The following is a 20,124-nucleotide window of genomic DNA, read 5'->3' on the forward strand; positions in this document are numbered from 1 at the left end:
CATGGTGCCGCGCAAGCTGCTAAGATGTCAGAAGTGGCTTAGCGGCTAGAAAAGTATGCCCACTCCTCGACACTTTCAGCAAGCGCCCCAGATCTGGAGGTAGACAAGGCATCTGAACTTAAAGACGCCACTGGGAATGTCGGCTCCTGCCCCCTACCACTCACAGAGACGGAGGGCTGCTCCTGAGTTAGAACCCACCTTCAAGGATGTCTTTGCAGCGGTGGCGCAATGCAATATGGCGCTTACCTTGTTGAATACGACTATGGGGGGGGGGGTCTTAAGGAGGACATTTTACTTATCAGACAAGACATGAGGCAAGTGAAGGAGCGGGTTGGCGAGATGGAGGGCGGACTAATAATGGAGTATAATGGAGGATCAGGTACCGCCTGTAAAAAGAGACCTTCAGCGTGTAATACACAATGTCTCACTGCTTATATCTAAATCTGATGATCTGGAGAACAGACCGAGACGTAATAATGTCCGAATAATTGGTGTGCCTGAACACACTGAGTGAGGTGACGCTCTTACGTTTATGGAGAAATGGCCTGCTGATAAAATTGGAAGAAGCAGAGACGATGCAAGCATTTTTACAAAGGTCTATAGGGTTTGACAGAATCTTTTTTGCTGCACATTTACAGGGGTTGTCCAATCATTACGGTTCATCTATCCACAGGATAGGCAATACAGGTTTAATTGTTGAATAGAGCTGCAGCCCCATTTATTTTCATGTAGACAGCCGGTGGGCAGTGCCATTGAGAATGAATAGATCATCACTCGATTCAAACGAGAGACTCAGGGCACCTCACTCTCGTGATCGTGGACCAGCGTGAAAACCTTTATCACCCTTATGATCGAGAAACCCATTTAAAGTAGTAATAAAGGACAAGAGACCCCACCTACTTCTGATTAGTGGAACCCCAGCAGATCAGACATTTATGCCATAGCTTACCCATAATAGGTTACTTATCAGAATTCAACTTTAAGAAAAGCCTTTGTACACCAAATCAACTGTTAAGATGCAACCAACAGACTTTTACAGCAAAATTAACTTCAAAAAGAATCCCCTGGCTTCAATGAATAAAAAAAAGAAAAAAAAAAAAAAGAAGAGGAGTTGCCCGTTATGCTGTGCTAGTTGCAATAATAGATAGACACGTTTTCCCCAAAAACATCCAAAACAGGTTCCGTCACGCATGGACTTGCCTACTTGTAAGTTCTCTCTGTGTTCTTTTCCCCACAGGCTTTAGCAGGTGGCGCCCAAACTACAAATGAAGAACATAGGGGGAAAAAAATAAAAAAAATAAGTAAATAAAAAAATAAAATCTGAGTTCTGTGGTTTTATCATGTCTGTATTTTTTGTATCATATCTGTCATTCAAGATCTCTTTGAGAACAGTGATCATGTTAGCTTCATCATAACTGCATGGGAATTACAAAAGATGACGACTAAAGAAGCCTAGCCAATAAAGGTCTAGACCAGGGATGGCCAACCTGCGGTTCTCCAGCTGTTGTAAAACTACAATTCCCACCATGCCCTACTGTAGAAGACAGTCTGGACATTCTGGGTGTTGTAGTTTTGCAACACCTAGAGAGCCTCCGGTTGGCCACCCCTGGTCTAGACATTCTGAGACCAATCTTTCCAGTCACCCTGAATAGTAAAAAAAATAAAAAATAAAAGAGAAGTTCTATAGAAGGCTCATAACAGTACAATGAAAGGCCACTTATTTATTTGCATCACATATAGTATATACTGCCCTTTGGGTATAAGAGATTAAACAGTGGCTTTGCCTGTAGCCAGTGTCCCCAAGATCAGGAACTACATTTCTAATTAAAAGCGCTGTCCAGGCTTATATACTTATATAGTACAGGCCCTAATTCACCATGTTAAAACAGGTGACCTTATGTGACTGCTTCATGCAATACATAAGTGGTCCCCAACCATCTCCTGCTGTGTGGCTCGCCATGGGAGTCCTGAATTATGACCATATGTACTGACTACTGACACTGTTGCAGACCTGGTCGTCCGTCACTGGGCCAGCGGTAAACAGTGAGAAGGCCACGGCACTACTGCCAGCGCCGCTGCCTTCTCAAACAGCTGATCTGCAGGGGTCCCGGGTGTCAGACCCCCGCCGATCAGATGCTGATGATCTATCCAGAGGATAGATCATCAGTTTAAACAAACTGCAGAACCCCTTTAAATGAAATATACCCGTGCAAAGCCGGGTTCTTCTGCTAGTACAATAATAAATAAATAAATAACCCCCCAAAGGTGTACATAGCCTTTAAGTAAATTTTATCTATACATTACCATTGGGGTTTCAGGACTAGAGAACGGAGAGTCCTCGCAAGATCTATTTTCTTTATCGTAGGAGTCATCTTTATGCCTGTGTGCAAACTTCTGCTTTAAAGCGCGGGCTATAATAGCTGCCGGGTCTGTTGGATCATTGAGAGAACGTCTCTTCTTGTCTTTCCGGGTTAAGGGTGTGCCGCCGGGGGATCTAAAAGAAGGGAGGAAAAGTCAGCTACATTTATCAGCAAATGCCTAATAAACTATAGAGACAGCACAGCAATGAAAGAAAAAACAGGTAAATAATCTTACCTTTCAACAGTACGAAGCTTGATGGTATTTATGCCTTTTAAAACATCCATCATACTGGGAAGCTTATCCACAGTATCTCTTTCCATTGGGCTGCGCTTGTGAGAAGCTTTACGTTCCTTTATAAGACTAATGGCAGATTTTGCAGAGTTGAGGTTAGAAGGTGGGGCTGGAGGTGGTGGTGGTGGAGGGGGCGGTGGTACTGGTGTTGTACATTGGGAGAACTGTGCAGAAAGGGGTGTAGAAGCTAAAGATGGAGGTGGAAGGGCATTACTTGGGCTGCCAACAGAGCATATTGATTCTGTATCTGAAAAGGAAATTAATAAAACAAGTATGTAGCCAAGTGTTCAACCAATAAACTTATTAAAGTGGAACTGTAAACCCCAACATGCAGTGCATTGTGAATGTTATAGAGGAGCTGAGCAGATTGAAATATAGTTTTGCTGGAAAGAGTCAGTAAAACTTGCAATTTATACATTGGAAGCTTTGCTCTGATTTCAGCTGTACACAGGGGAGGTGTTATTACTGATTAATAACATTCTCTGTGCAAGTGTATATACAGAGATAGCTGTCAGTCACTGATTGCTGTACACAGGGGAGGTGTTATCAGTGATTGATAGCATTCTCTGTGTAAGTGTGTATTTATAGATAGTAGGGATCGACCGATATTGATTTTTTAGGGCCGATACCGATAATTTGTGAACTTTCAGGCCGATAGCCGATAATTTATACCGATATTCTGGGAATTTTCATTTTTGAGAAAAAAAAAATAATTCCTACACAAATCTGCTGAAAATTAATATGTTTATTGTTAATGTGTATTTTTTTGTTTATTGTTAATGTGTATTTTTTTTATAAATCTTTTTCATTTATACTTAATATTTTTGTGTTTTTTTTTTACTAACTTTTAGCCCCCTTAGGGACTAGAACCCTTGTCCTATTCCCCCTGATAGATCTCTATCAGGGTGAATAGGAGCTCACACTGTCCCTGCTGCTCTGTGCTTTGTGCACACAGCAGCATGGAGCTTACCATGGCAGCCAGGGCTTCAGTAGCGTCCTGGCTGCCATGGTAACCGATCGGAGCCCCAGGCTTACACAGCTGGGGCTCCGATCGGAGGAGGAGGGGATCCTGTGGCCACTGCCACCAATGAGTAATACTGAGGGGGGGGGGGGGGGGGGTGCACTGCGCCACCAATGTTTTTACTATTGGCCGGGATTGGGGTGGGGGGCGCACTGCGCCACCAATGATTAATACTGGGGGGCTTGGGGGGGGGGGGGGGGCGCACTGCGCCACCAATGAAGATAAGTCTCTCATTTATTCATATACAGGAGGCGGGAGCTGGCTGCAGAATCACATAGCCGGCTCCCGACCTCTGAGAGCGGTGGCTGCGATCCGCGGCACCTGAGGAGTTAACTACCGCGGATCGCAGCTATCGCTCATAGAGGTCGGGAGCCGGCTATGTGATTCTGCAGCCAGCTCCCGCCTCCTGTATATGAATGAATGAATGAAAGGCTTATCTTCATTGGTGGCGCAGCGGCCACAGCCCCTCCCCTCCTCTTGTCTTCTCTTCTGTCATTGGCGGCAGCGGCAGCAGCAGCACAGGGGGAGGGAGACACTGCTTCCTTCTCCCCTGTGCTGCGGAGGGAACACAGAGAGCGCTGAGAGCAGCGCGTTCTGTGTTCCCAATATGTTATCGGTATATCGGCAAAAAAGATGCCGATACCGATAACGTTCAAAATCCTCAATATCGGCCGATAATATCGGCCAAACCGATAATCGGTCGATCCCTAATAGATAGCTGTTGTACACAGGGGAGGTGTTATCAGTGATTGATGGCATTCTATGTATAAGTGTGTATACATAGATATATGTCAGTCACTGATAGCTGTACACAGGGGAGGTGTTATCAGTGATTGATGGCATTCTATGTATAAGTGTGTATACATAGATATATGTCAGTCACTGATAGCTGTACACAGGGGAGGTGTTATCAGTGATTGATAGCATTCTATGTATAAGTGTGTATACAGAGATAGCTGTCAGTCATAGATAACACCAATCCATGTACTTAGAGCTGTACACGTGGATGATCTTAAGTTCAGGGAGGGGAACAGACTTAAATGTGTAAAATCTTTTCCCATAAAACCATATATCAATCTGCTCAGCTCCTCCTGCTCTATAACCTGCTACTTGCAAATTACACTGCACTTCATAGAGACAAGTCTTCTTTAATAAGAAATTTTTCATTCATGAAACTGTACCAAGAAATAAAAATACATCACTGACTTACAGGACTGTGTGGCTTTTGACTCTTGCATGGCGACAATACCAGCGATCTGCGCTCGCAGCTGAACCAGCTCATCCTCTAAAGCTGCTATTTTCTGAAAGGCATGGTCATTTGCAGGAAGTAGACTGATCTCAGACACTCTGTTGCCCGACACGATAGTCAGAAATCCGGAATCCGTGTTAGGAGGTCCCGCTAAGTGGACTTCTCCCATGGATTTGCTTGAAGGAAAATCATGTCTGATAGAAAAAAAGATCATTATCACTATAAAGACATCAAAGGGGTTCTCCGGTAACAATGCAATTTTACCAAGTGTCAGAGCCTGCTCCACTAAGCTAAGGATTCATACTTACCTGCTCCCCGAACTGCCTTCAGTGTCTACATCCTCTAGTCCCCACACTGTTTTCTTTTGCTGTAAAATGGGCATGGTCACATACTCTGCTGCCGACTGGCTTCAGCAGTGCATGTAACCATTCCCATTCAGCACTGGAAGATGAATATACCGGAGGCAGCCTGGAGGACCGCAAAGGCAGGGAGCAGATCAGTTTCCTGGATTCTGGCTGGGGGCGGGCTTCATCTTGATTGAAGTCTTCTCCCGGCCGGGCCGCACGCTGGACTGAATGCGCACGCCGCCGCGCATGCGCCATGGTGACTTATTCCTGGCCAGTATAGTACAGAGCCGGCATGCGCGTTCGCGGCTCTGTACTATTCTGGCCAGGAAGAAGTCACACTCGCGCATGCACGGCGGCGTGCACGTTTAGGACAGCGAGCGGCCCGGCCAGCAGAAAAGAAGGAGTCTTCTGCGCAAGCGCGGCCACCGGGATTCCGGAGAAGAGCGGTGGCCGTAACCAGGGGAGACCGAATGACAACAAAGAGGTAAGTGGGGATAAGTTTTCTTCTAAACGGTGGGAATTGGTTAATCAAATATATTTACAAAAATGATCACTGTCAAATCATTAACAGATTTAACAGTGATCATTATGATGGGAATACGCCTTTAACTTAGTAGGTCAGGCTGCTGGCACTTGGTAACATGGCATTTTTACCAGAGAACCCCTACCCCTCTAATAAAGCGCTACACTAGGTATCAAAGTATCCCCCTCCTGTGTGTTGGCACATCATCAAATAACATGATCACTAGGGGGCGCTGTTGAGGAAACAAGCCAGTCTGCCTCTTCCACTCTTCTCCATCTGCAGGACATTATCCTGTGCATGCATATTAAGCAAAGGGGTGAGAGAAGCAGAAGGGGATGTTGGGACTTCTAATTCTTCATCAAGCTGAAACTGCAAGTTCTGCCTCAACCTGTGAAGTTTATGAGCTGCTCTGGCATAACACTGAGGTCCAGCGAGTGACAGAAAATAACAATACATCACATGTAGCCATGTTTTTTTTTAACCACTTGCCATCTGGGCCATTTGCCCCCTTCCTGACCAGGCCAAATTTTGCAAAACTGACATATCTCACTTTATGTGGTAATAACTTTGGAACGCCTTTATTTATCCAAGTCATTCAGAGATTGTTTTCTCGTGACACATTGTACTTCATGATAATCATAAATTTGAGTCAAAATATTTAACCTTTATTTATGAAAAAATCCCAAATTTACCCAAAAATTTGAAAAATTTGCAATTTTCTAAATTTCAATTTCTCTGCTTTTAAAACAGAAAGTGATACCTCATAAAATATTTATTATTTAACATTCCCCATATGTCTACTTTATGTTGGCATCATTTTGGAAATGTCATTTTATTTTTTTAGGACGTTAGAAGGCTTAGAAGTTTAGAAGCAATTCTTCAAATTTATAAGAAAATTGCCAAAACCCACTTTATAAAGACCAGTTCAGGTCTGAAGTCACTTTGTGGGGCCTACATAGTGGATACCCCCATAAATGACCCCATTGTAGAAACTACACCCCTCAAGGTATTCAAAACCGATTTTACAAACTTTGTTAACCCTTTAGGCGTTCCACAAGAATTAAAGGAAAATGGAGATCAAATTTTTAAATTTCACTTTTTGGGCAGATTTTCCATTTTAATCCAATTTTTTCTTTAACACATCGATGGTTAACAGCCAAACAAAACTCAATATTTATTACCCAGATTCTGCGGTTTACAGAAACACCCCACATGTGGTCATAAACTGCTGTATGGGCACACGGCAGGGCGCAGAAGAAAAGGAACTCCACATGGTTTTTAGATGCCATGTCCCATTTGAAGCCCCCTGATGCACCCTTACAGTAGAAACTCCCAAGAAGTGACCCCATTTTGGAAACTAGGGGATAAGGTGCCAGTTTTATTAGTACTATTTTTGGGTACATATGATTTTTTGATCATTCATTATAACACTTTATGGGGCAAGGTGGTTGTTTTAGCACAGTTTCTATTTATTTATTTTTACAGCGTTCACCTGAGGGGTTCAGTCAAGTGACATTTTTATAGAGCAGATCGCTACGGACGTGGCGATACCTAATATGTATACTTTTTCTCATTTATTAAAGTTTTACACAATAATAGCATTTTTGAAACAAAAAAATTATGTTTTAATGTGTCCATGTTCTGAGAGCTATAGTTTTTTAATTTTTTGAGAGATTTTCTTATGTAGGGGCTCATTTTTTGCGTGATGAGGTGACGGTTTTATTGGTACTATTTTGTGGGACATACGCGTTTTTGATCACTTAGTGTTGCACCTTTTGTGATGCAAGGTGACAAAAATTGCTTGTTTTGACACAGTTTTTTTTTTTTTTTACGGTGTTCACCCGAGGGGTTAGGTCATGTGATATTTTTATAGAGCTGGTTTTTACGGACGCGGCAATACCTAATATGTAATTTTTTTTTTATTTTTTCTATTTTTAACTTTTTTTTTTCATTCCTTACTTGGGGACTTTTTTTTTTTACATGTCAAACTTTTTTTTATTTTTTTATTTTCAACCTTTTATTTTTTTTATTTTACACTTTTCGTCCCCCATAAGGTCATACAAGACCTCTGGGGGACATTTGCTTCACTTTTTTTTTTTTTTTCACTGTTGATTTCTCCTGTAACTGGGGCTGACATAGTAGCCCCAGTTACAGGACAAATGCACCCCTAGAGAGGCTGTACAGCAGCAATCCAGCGCTGTACAGCCTCACAGCAGGGCTGATCGAGGTCTCTCAGAGACCTCACACAGCTCCTGCACTCTCCGGTCCCGGCGGTCACATGACCGCCGAACAGGAAGCGCACAGCGCTTCCTTCTCTGCATACACAGCGCTCGGTGAGCGCTGTGTCTGCAGCGATCTAGAAGGCAGGGACACCTGGGCACTGTCCCTGCCTTGTCTTAGGGTTGCCCTGCTGTCACTGACAGCGGGCAACTCGATCAGCAGCTGCACGATTAGCGTGCAGCTGCTATTTCTGAAAGGACGTTCTAAAACGTGCTTTCAGAAATAGACGTCCACCCATAGGACGTTTATATCCTATGGGCGGACGTGAAGCGGTTAAAAGATCCCTACATAAACCCTTTAGGAGTAATAAAATTAGATTACCACCTAAATCGGGTGTAAGTCATAACATTGTCATCCAACAGACATGGGGCATCTGCCAAAGAAGGGATGTCAGATCTCTTCATAGCCTCGTATTCTTCAGATTCTAACACTCCAGGTCCCAAGATTTTCTGCAAGGAAGAAATTATAGACATTAAACATTTGTAACTGGATATAAAACTTCTGCACTTAAAAGGGGTTGTTCCATCTAGGCCTTTCATGGCAGAGATAGGAAAAACTGCAGTCAATGCCAGGGGTGGAGACACTTACAGAAACCTCTAAGCAGACAGCGCTCCGTTTCCATAACTCCCATAGCAGTGAAATGGAGCTACGGAAACAGCGGAGCTTGCTGTGCTATACCGTTTGCCGAACTCCCATTCACTACTCTGGGATACATGGAAACAGTGGAGCGCTGGCCATTCCTTAATTTCGTCTATCTTGGCTGGCACTTACTACAACCCCTTTAAACAAACTGCACAGGGGTCGACCCTACTGCCAAGTTAAAGGGGTTCTGCAGTTTGTTTAAACTGATGATCTATCCTCTGGATAGATCAGCATCTGATCGGCGGGGGTCCAACACTTGCTTACCGCTGGCCCAGTGACGTCACCACTAGTATCCACTGGCCTGGGCGGGGCTAAGCTCCATTCAAGTGAACGGAGCTTAGCCCCGCCAGGCCATTGATACTAGTCGTGATGTCACTGGGCCAGCGGTAAACATTGAGAAGGCCACGGCGCTACCTGGAGCACAGCTGCCTTCTCAAACAGCTGATCGGCGGGGGTCCCAGGTGTCGGACCCCCGCCGATCAGATGCTGATGATCTATCCAGAGGATAGATCATCAGTTTAAACAAACTGCAGAACCCCTTTAATTTATCTTCATAATTGCACTGTCCCCTTTAAGGTGGTGATATCAAGAGATCCCAACCTGTAAATTAAAGGGGTTGTCCGGGATCAAACATTTTTTTTTAAAAACTGCTTACTCACTGTTAGTAGCCAAATCTATCTTCCTAAGATGTTTTTAGGTAGCTTTTGCACTGCTGCATGGCTCCTACAGTCCCCAGCAGACTGTTTACATAGCTGTTTATGTGCCATCACTTCCTGCTGCAGTGCATTGTGGCTCCCAGTGCAGCTCAGCAGCTCCTGGTGTCTACAGTGTAAGATCCCCTCCCTGCACCCGCCCCCCTCATACATATTCAGCCTCCTCCACATCATCCACGCCTCCATAGACCCGCCCCCCTCATACATATTCAGCCTCCTCCACATCATCTACGCCTCCATAGAATCGCCCCCCTCATACATATTCAGCCTCCTCCACATCATCCACGCCTCCATAGACCCGCCCCCCTCCCTCATACATATTCAGCCTCCTCCACATCATCCACGCCTCCATAGACCTGCCCCCCTCTTACATATTCAGCCTCCTCCACATCATCCACGCCTCCATAGATCCGCCCCCTCATACATATTCAGCCTCCTCCACATCAGCCACGCCTCCATAGATCCGCCCCCCTCTTACATATTCCTCCCCATAAACTCCTCCCCCCTCTGTCTCTTGCACATGTCATGTGCTCAGTGTTTGCAGACAGTGAACGAACACACAGGGAGCAGCTCCATCTTTCCACAATGGTATCTCATTTTTAGTTTTCTGTGTACATTCATCATTACAATAACCAATTATTAGTAATATATCTTAGCATTGCTAATGTTTTACAATTTCCCTAGTTTTTCTCTGCTACACAGTAAGGCTATTTTCACACATCATGGATGGATACGCACTGATAATACAAATTGCTGCATCCGCTCAGAATGGATCAGTTTGTATTATCTTTACCTTAGCCAATATGGATCCATCTTGAACACCATTAAAAGTCATTGGGAGATGGATCCATTTTCTATTGTGCCAGATTGTGTCATAAAAAACAGATCTGTCCCCATTGACTTGAGCGCTTGGCAGCTGTAGACATCTCTGTTGGTCCCATGTTCATATGTGCCCGCATTGCTGAGAAAAGTGATGTGAGGAAGGCCTAACATTGTGTGTCAGGACGGATCCGTCTGGCTCAGTTTGGTTATGCGGACACCAAAACACGGCCAGCAGCGTTTTGTTGTCTGCCTCTAATGTTTGAAATCTCTTTTTATTGTTGTATAAGCAATTCAAATATCGACAAAAGGCTTGTGTCGCAGCACAGCGTTCATCACATCTTGTTACAAAGTATAATATGTCCACCACTTGTCAAGGATCCGGAGGTCCAACCAGTGATAGATTCTAACAGTAATAATGTGAGCAACGTTAAATATCCTTTAACAATGTGGGAGGGGGGGGGGGGGGGGGGGGGGGGGGGTGGGGGGGGGAATATAGGGGGAGAGGGAAAAAGAACAGCCCCAACAGCATGTCGGTCTATGATATATTTCTCAGTCTTCTCAGTAAGCTGTGAATTAAATAACCCTTTAGGTAGCATTTAATGCATGAAATGAGCAAATCTTAAATATGTGACAATGGCACGAATGTACAATACAGAGTGACTGAAAAGTATGGCAAAGGAAGGAGTCCTGGAACCTTGGCGGGATCTTCCTATATAAATGATGTAGAGGCTAAGATAGAAAAACATTACCTTACTCATCAATCCACTGTTGGGAATCTAGAAGGCCTGTCCTGTATGTCAACCATGGTTGCCAGGTTTGTAGGAATTTATCTCGGCAATTGTGTGTCCAGCCCACTAACTCTTCCATCTGGCACATCTGGTGCACCCTAGCCCGCCACATCTTAATTGTTGGAGGGTCAATTGATCTCCACTTCACTGGGATCAAAAGTTTTGCGGCCATAAGCATGTGCGTGGCCAGGTCATATTTGCTAGGGCGAAAGTCAGATGTAGGCAACCAGAGAAGCACCAGCTGGGCCGTAAGTTTCAAAGGTTTTCCACAAATCTTATTGATAATACACTCTATTTCTGCCCAAAAAGGCCTGACAGTTGGACAGAACCACCAGATGTGAGACAGGGATCCAGTAGTCATTCCACACCTCCAACAAAGGTCATTAGGTATTAGGTTAATCCTGTATAGATATTCAGGCGTTCTGTACCAGCGTAAAGCAATCTTAACCGAGTTCTCCTGTACTTTTATACACTTGGAGAAGCCATGCGAAGACTTCTGGATCCATTTACTGTCATTTTCATTAAAATCCAGGTGCAATTCCTTCCCCCACTCAGCTATCCAGGGCGGAGCGACAGAGTCTCTAGCACCTAGAATCTGTTTGTAAATGAGTGCGATGGATTTTTGGGGTAGGCGTGGTAATAAAACATAATTCTCTAGCCATGTCGGGTCAGGTAAAGGGAGGAAGCTGGACATCAAAAATTTTTTACATGTGTTTTCGAAGTCATTCTTTTGAATGAAGTCCTTATCAGTGTCTGGGCCTTCGGAAAGAGCAGTGAAAAAGTCGGAGGAGATCCCTAGTCTTTTCAAATCCCCTAGTCTGTGATGCGACAGGGATAACCATATGCCAGACGGCCTAGTAATGCTGGGGAACATTAATGAAGGAATAACAGATATAGGAGCAAGGGGAGAGGCTTTGCCTTGGGCAGAAGACAGTGCCATAGATTTTTGGCAAACCTGTAGCACCCCCTTAGTTAGTTCACTGTCAATTCTATTCCCTTCTCCTGCTCTCCCTGGAGACCACAGTCTGTGAAATAGTTCCCTGCCCAACAAAGCCAGCTCCAGGTCTATATGCATGTATTGTGTTTCTGTCTGCCTCTAATGTGAAATGGAGGCAGAACGGAGCCAAACTGATGCATTCTGAGCAGATCAATTCAGAATGCATTAGGGCAAAACTGATCTGTTTTGGAGACCTCTTGTGAGATCTAAATCTCCTGTCTGAAAGAAGTCTTAGGCTACTTTCACACTAGCGTTCGGAGCGGGTCCGTCTGATGTCTGCTCAGACGGATCCGCTCCTATAATGCAGACGTTTGCATCCGTTCAGAACGGATCCGTCTGCATTATAACTTAGAAAAATTTCTAAGTGTGAAAGTAGCCTGAGCGGATCCGTTCAGACTTTACATTGAAAGTCAATGGGGAACGGATCCGCTTGAAGATTGAGCCATATTGTGTCATCTTCAAGCGGATCCGTCCCCATTGACTTACATTGTAAGTCTGGACGGATCCGCTCGCCTCCGCACGGCCAGGCGGACACCTGAACGCTGCAAGCAGCGTTCAGGTGTCCGCTCGCTGAGCGGAGCGGAGGCTGAACGCTGACAGACTGATGCATTCTGAGCGGATCCGCGTCCACTGAGAATGCATTAGGGCCAGACGGCTGCGTTCGGGGCCGCTTGTGAGCCCCTTCAAACAGAGCGCACGAGCGGACACCTGAACGCAGGTGTGAAAGTAGCCTTATTGAGGATCGCATTGGTGGATCCGCAATATATGTGCACTGTTCCATTTGCATTATGATTCACCGATGCAGACCCAATCCGCAAATCATGAGATTTGGAATGGGGCACTACGGAGTGTTTCCTGGGGTTCCATTCGATTCCTCTGCACAGAAAAAGGATAGAACTTGCTCTATCTTTTTGCTGAACGGATGAATCTTGGACCCATTCAAGTGAATGGGTCCATGATCTGTATGTGGCTGGCCCACGGTCGGTGCACGTGCATTGTGGACCTCAATTTGCGGTCAACAGCACGGGCACGTGAATAAGCCCTTTTGCGGCAGTTAAAAAACACGAATGCTGCCTGTGTGCTGTCATAAATTTGTCTAAAAAAACAGTCCATCAGGGCTCATGTACATATAATAAACATTGGTGGCGCAGTGCGCCCCCCCTCAATATAATAAACATTGGTGGCTCAGTGCACCCCCCCTCAATATAATAAACATTGGTGGCGCAGTGCGCCCCCCCCCAACAACCCAGTATGATAAACATTGGTGGCTCAGTGCACCCCCCCTCAATATAATAAACATTGGTGGCGCAGTGCGCCCCCCCCTCAATAGAATAAACATTGGTGGCGCAGTGCGCCCCCCCCCTCAATAGAATAAACATTGGTGGCGCAGTGCGCCCCCCTCAATGGAATAAACATTGGTGGCGCAGTGCGCCCCCCCTCAATATAATAAACATTGGTGGCGCAGTGCGCCCCCCCTCAATAGAATAAACATTGGTGGCGCAGTGCGCCCCCCTCAATAGAATAAACATTGGTGGCGCAGTGTGCGCCCCCCTCAATAGAATAAACATTGGTGGCGCAGTGCGCCCCCCCTCAATAGAATAAACATTGGTGGCGCAGTGCGCCCCCCCTCAATAGAATAAACATTGGTGGCGCAGTGCGCCCCCCCTCAATAGAATAAACATTGGTGGCGCAGTGCGCCCCCCCTCAATAGAATAAACATTGGTGGCGCAGTGCGCCCCCCCTCAATAGAATAAACATTGGTGGCGCAGTGCGCCCCCCCTCAATAGAATAAACATTGGTGGCGCAGTGCGCCCCCCCTCAATAGAATAAACATTGGTGGCGCAGTGGGCAGTGCCAATGAGGGTTAAAAAATAAAAAAATAATTCACTCACCTCCTCCAATTGATCGTCTCCTTGTCTTTCTCTAGAACCTGTCAAAGGACCTGTGGTGACATCACTGTGCTCATCACATGATCCATCACCATGGTAATGGACCATGTGATGAGGTCAATGACGTCACCACAGGTCCTGAAGAAAAAAACAGGAGATCGGCAGCTACGCGATCAACTGGAGGAGGTGAGTTAATTTTTTTTTAACCCTCATTGGCACTTTCCACTGTGCCACCAACGTTTATTATACTGGGGGGGGGCGCACTGTGCCACCAACGTTTATTATACTGGGGGGGGGGGGGGGGGGCGCACTGTGCCACCAATGTTTCTTATACAAATACAGGAGGCGGGTGCCGGAATCAAATAGCCGGCACCCGACCTCTATGACAGGGAGCTGCGATCAGCTACAATTAACCCCTCAGGTACCGCACCTGAAGGGTTAACTCAACTGCAGCTGATCGCAGCTCCCTGTCACAGAGGTCGGGTGCCGGCTATTTGATTCCGGCACCCGCCTCCTGTATTTGTATTACAGGTCATTTTTCTTCATTGGTGGCGCAGTGGAAAATCCGCACCGTAGGTCATGTACATTGTATTCTATGAGAATTTTAAATTCTCAATGCACATGATGCAGATTTTTTCCGCGCGGCTTTTGACCTGCGGTGTGGATTTTAAAATCTGCAGCATGTCAATTTATTTTATTTTTCCTGACCGGATTTTTTTCACTCACTTAGGAAAATCCGCACCGAATCCACACGCAAATCCACATGCAAATCCGCACCAATTAATGCGGATTGACCGCACAGATTTGCCTGCAAACACCTGCGGATTTCAGTGCGGATTCTCCGCACATGAATCCTGAACTTGTGCATGTACCCTTAAGGCTTCTTAGCAGCTGATCATGCAATGGGCATGACATCATGGGGATGGGGTCAACGGTAATGATGACATGGTGGGGAAAGAGTGGATTCTTGGTAAGGCACCAGTGCATATGTTCACATACCTGGGTTTTTTAGGTCACAGAAGTTATGATGTCACAAAGGACAACGTAATTGGACCCAGAGCTGCTGACAACCAAGGTATTTGCACCCAGGAACATAGGTGGACCATGCTGGAGGCACTGTATAAGGCTGAGGGCTCTTTCACATGAGCGGATGCCGTGCGGGTAATCCGCTGCATGAGGGAGAGCCAAGCCCCGCACTGGACAGCAGAGACACGGAGCAGTAACATGACTGATAATGCTCTTCGCCTCTTTGTGACCTTTTTACTACAAAATCACGGTGACAACTTTATCTCACTGTGATTTTGTAGTAAAAAGATCACAGAGAGGCACGGAGCATTATCAGTCATGTTACTGCTCCGTGTCTCTGCTGTCCGGAACGGGGCTTGTTTCTCTTTCACGCAGCGGATTACCCGCACGGCATCCGCTCGTGTGAAAGACCCCCTAGTGATATGGAATTCTGGCCCTATACAATTAAATTTGGGACCTACAGCTACCAGACATTCATAGTGTTAGCATGCAAGAGCAGTCCATTTGAGAGGTGTTTAAAGGGGTTGTCTCATCATGGAAAATGGGGGCATATCGCTAGGATACGCTGTGGGACCCGCACCTAGATTGAGAACGGAGCCCCGCAAGTGAATGAGGACGCACTGCGCATGCGCAGCCGCCCTCCATTCATTTTCTATAGGGCCGGCGAAAATAGCCGAGAGCTGGCTCGGCTATTTCCGTCAGCCCCATAGAAATGAATGGGAGCGGGGGCCGCGAATGCGCAGTACGCTCCCATTCACTTTTACGGGGAGCTGGCTTGGTGGTGGCCAGACCAGAGTCCTCCAGCCACCACCTTGTGGGGCTCCGTTCTCGACATAGGTGGGACCCGCACCTATAAGACAATGGCGGCATATCCTAGCGATATGTCCCATTGTCCATGATGAGACAACCACTTTAATCTGAAGGGTTAACTATAGGGCACCATGCACATGGTGTCGAGATTGCACAAACCTGAAAATGAGGTCTAGGACATCGTTCCAATGGCAGCAATGTTCCAATAATTCGAACCACACTACGAGTCCAGCCATAGTTCTTCCTTTCCAAAACCTGGATACACTAGAGAGGAACATATATTGGCATAAGCAAAAAAAAACAAAAAAACCCGGGTTTTCCCTACAAGGATTAAATAAATGTAATGATGCAATGCATGTGTGAAATCTGTCCACGGTCCCCAATCTGGAAAGCCTGTAGTTGTATGCGACACAAGGACATGACCATGTGGTCCAGGGCCCATTAGAGGTGCAGACACAGCCATGATATTACAACACATGATGGGGGTACTATTAGGCTGAATTCACGCGTCCGTGGAACACGGTCCGCGAGATACCGGACTGGCAGAAGCGCACGGAGAGTCATTGGTTGCTATGCCGCCGCCGCAGTACGGTAATACACTCGTATTACAAAGCCACAACGTCATAGCAACCAATGATGTCGTACGCTCCTGCACTAAGCAGGATGCCAGTCCGGTATCTCGCGTACCGTGTTCCACAAATGTGTGAATTCAGCCTTAGGCTACATGCACACGAACGTTGTTTATTTCCGTGTCCGTTCCGTTTTTTCGCGGATAGGATGCGGACCCAATTATTTCAATGAGTCCGCAAAAAATGCTGAAAGCACACAGTGTGCTGTCCGCATCAGTATGTCCGTTCCGTAGCCCCGCAAACAAAATAGAGCATGTCCTATTCTTGTCCGTTTTAGGCATTGTTACAATGGATCCGCAAAAAAAAATAAAAAATAACGAATGGCATAAAGATGTCATCCTTTTTTTTGCGGATCGGCAGTTTGCGGACCGCAGAACACATACGGTCGTGTGCATGTAGCCTTAATGTGAGGGAAATCGTTTTATTAATTTGGACATCCATGATGTGCCTCACATTAAAGGGGCTGTCCGCTTTTTTTATATTGATGATCTATCCTTAGGATCAGTAATCAATATCAGATCACCGATCTAATATTGGCAAAGTATTGATTTGGTATCATATATCCTAACACTTTAGTCTACTTTCACACTCGCGTTTTGGCTTTCCGTTTAGGCTTTCCGTTTACGAGATCCATTCAGGGCTCTCTCAAGCGGTCCAAAACGCATTCTGAATGGAAAAGGATCCGCTCAGAATGCATCAGTTTGCCTCCGTTCAGTCACCATTCCGCTCTGGTGGCGGACACCACTGTCCGCCTCATGAACCGGATCAGTTTTCTCTGACTCAATAGAAAACAGAACTGTCCCCCACTGACTTTCAATGGTCAAGATGGATCCGTCATGGCTATAGAAGACATAATACAACCGGATCCCTTCATGACGGATGCATGCAGTTGTATTATTGTAACGGAAGCGTTTTTGCAGATCCATCACGGGAAAAAACGGAAGTTACTCTGTGTGCATTCTGTTTCCGTATGTCCGTATTTCCGTTCAGCAAAAAAATAGAACATGTCCTATTATTATCCGCATTACGGATAAGGATAGTACTGTTCTATTAGGGGCCAGCTGTTCCGTTCCGCAAAATATTTACAGTCGTGTCTATGAGGCCTTATGGTGCATACTAGAAAATAAGCTGTTTGGATTTTTTAACCTGCCGCCTCTGCTGAAGTCTTTCATGGCTGACCCCACCCTGAGTACAGATCCCGGCTATATATCATTCGGTGTTTGCAGCACAGTGCTGGAGTAGTAAGGTCTGAACAGGAACCTAGGCAGCCTCTACTGAATGCAGTGTCCACTGCAGGACTATACACAGAAAATCCATACAGTTCCCTAGATGACCACATAAAATAGCCATTGTATGCAGTACCGTACCTGTATGTCGATGCCTTCAAACAGCACAGGAGGAAGGCGATTTGCTATAGCACGGACAATGCTACGTCTGCGAGTAAACCGTTCCCATACCGGCACGAGCTGGGTAACAGAATAGAAATGATTCTTAGGACAACACCAAACAATATTAAAGGCATGTTGGACATTGGGGGCATATCGCTAAGCTATGTCCCCAATGTCGGATAGGTGCAAGTCCCAAATGAAGCCCGCAAAGTGCCAGAGAATTCGTTTCTATGGCAGCGCCAAAAATGAATGGAGCAGTGGCCTCACTTTCCATTGATTTCAATGGGACTTCCGAAAAAAGCACGCTGCTCGGCTATTTTCAGCCCTCCAACAGACAGCCGAGCATGAGCGGTGCGCCCCCTATGGCACTTTGCGGGCTCTGTTCTAAGTATAGGTGAAGGTCTCAAAGTTGGGACCCACACCTATCAGACATTGGGGGCATATTCTAGCGATGTCCAAGATGGGATGAGACATACAGACAGGGGATGGACAATGACTACGGGTAGATTCATTAAATGGAGTGTCCTAGGATAGGGAATAGGTGTCTGATCTCTTGGGGTCCAACCCGTGGGACCACCACTCTCTTCACTTTTACGGGACTGCCATGTACAGCACTCCATGCTGTCTCCAATAATCAGATAAAAGCGAACGGTGCGCATGTCACACATGCAAACCACTGCTCCATTCTCATGATCGCCGGGAGTGCCAGTGGGCAGATCCCAAAGGGGTCTCCAAGATTTGGACATTGTCACCAAATGCCATAAATATGTAAGAACCAGACAAACACAACTTTCATATGTAGTAGGGAACCTGTGGAAGCCGCCAACAAGAAAGCCGTTTCCATTGTACTTCAGGAGAATATAATACAGGGGACGGAGCAGGAAACACCCCTTCTGGCTCAGAGAGAGGGGGGACCACCCCTCTATGATGGCCATATCCACCATAATCTGTCACTATGTACTGAGGGCCATCACGACCACTGGTAGCCGTGTGGCGATATTACTTCAATGGCCGACAGGTAACCCTCTGGACATCATGCGCACCAGCTTATCTCCCTCCCTGGAGAAGAAAGGATTGGGCATGCTGAAACTGTACATGCTCGATTCTTCTTTCTCCCGATATCTTTGGGCGAGAGCTGGCTCAGCTGACCTTGCTCTTATATGTATGAAGCCCGCAGTAAGAACAGTCAGCCACTTGTTCCTTTCGGATATGGAACGAGACTACGGGCAAGCCTGTGTGCCCACTCTTATGCCCACACCCCCTGGTATATAAACACCTGTACCAACCTGCTCAGCTGGAACACCCAGATATTCTAGGAGTTGTCTGAGAAGCTCCAAAAGCAGAGACATTTCTAAGCCTTGTAGATGACTCCGTTCAGGGCAAAACCTCTTCACATTCCACACATCCCCGACTTCTCACCCTGGAAAACAATGAAACGTTATCTGCCGTCACCTCACTTCAGACTGAGGAGGGGCTGACACAGGAATAGCCAGGGAGTTCAGAAGACCATGTGACTGCTATGGGTCCGCGGAAGGGTGCCGAACCCCATCTCTTCCCAACAAGAGAACGCTGAATTTTCACACAGCTGCCACTAGGAGGAACTTAGGGCAAATAGTATTACTACTGATTGCAATGGAAACTGTAAGCGTATACACTGAGCTCCCCCTAGTGGTGGCTGCAGGCAGGCAGTTTTGTATTATATGCACCTCCATCACTTTTTCTAACATAGAAGTCAGATAAAGTAGGTGAGGGGCAGGCGACTTTTTATTACAATTTCTTATGCTTCAAGGGATTGTCTGGGACTAAATCCTTTTTCTCCCTCTGCTAGGGGAAGAATGATACTTACCTGCTCCCTTCCTTTCTTGTAGACACATCATGTGACCGACCGTGCCAGGAAGGAAGATGGTAAATAGGATTCTTATAGCGGAGGCAGGCTGCAAGCATCAGGGAAAACAGATTTAGTCCAGGACAAACCCTTTAAAGCAGAAGAATTTTGCAAAAAATCTGGGACATTGCCCTTTACGTTCTATGCTGCCTAGGAGTGTCTGATGCACAGGTACTGGGTGGGGGAGGGGCACCCTAGTACACGGCACAGACAGATCACATGGCCGCCGTACAGTATAAAAGCTATCCAGCATTATCACTCACAGTCCCGGAGCAGTCCACGCCTCGCCTCATCCGTGTCCGCCCGGCTGGAGAGTGACAGTGCCCGGTGCCCTCCGCCCTCCGCCCTCCGCCCTCCGCCCTCCGCCCTCCGCTCAGCAGCCTTCGATCACAGACGAGACTCATTCAAACGCAGCGCTGCGAGATCACGTCCCGCGCTATGATTGGACAGTTCAGGTTTGTGA

The 20,124-nt window shown here is 46.2% G+C and overlaps 1 protein-coding gene across 1 annotated transcript; it reads right to left on the reverse strand.

Moving 5' to 3' along the window:
• Positions 1-902: 902 nt before the first annotated feature.
• Positions 903-19,999, reverse strand: MTFR2 (mitochondrial fission regulator 2). The gene is made up of 9 exons (XM_040427049.1): positions 19,925-19,999; positions 19,063-19,196; positions 17,756-17,854; positions 15,919-16,023; positions 8,397-8,521; positions 4,884-5,116; positions 2,596-2,899; positions 2,305-2,494; positions 903-1,259 (listed from the first exon to the last, which is right to left on the reverse strand). Exons 2-9 carry the CDS (start codon positions 19,123-19,125, stop codon positions 1,185-1,187), a joined length of 1,194 nt encoding a protein of 397 aa, XP_040282983.1. The 5' UTR covers positions 19,126-19,196; positions 19,925-19,999; the 3' UTR covers positions 903-1,184.
• Positions 20,000-20,124: the final 125 nt, after the last annotated feature.

This window comes from Bufo bufo, chromosome 4 (genome assembly GCF_905171765.1).
Source record: "Bufo bufo chromosome 4, aBufBuf1.1, whole genome shotgun sequence".
Classification (NCBI taxonomy): domain Eukaryota; kingdom Metazoa; phylum Chordata; class Amphibia; order Anura; family Bufonidae; genus Bufo; species Bufo bufo.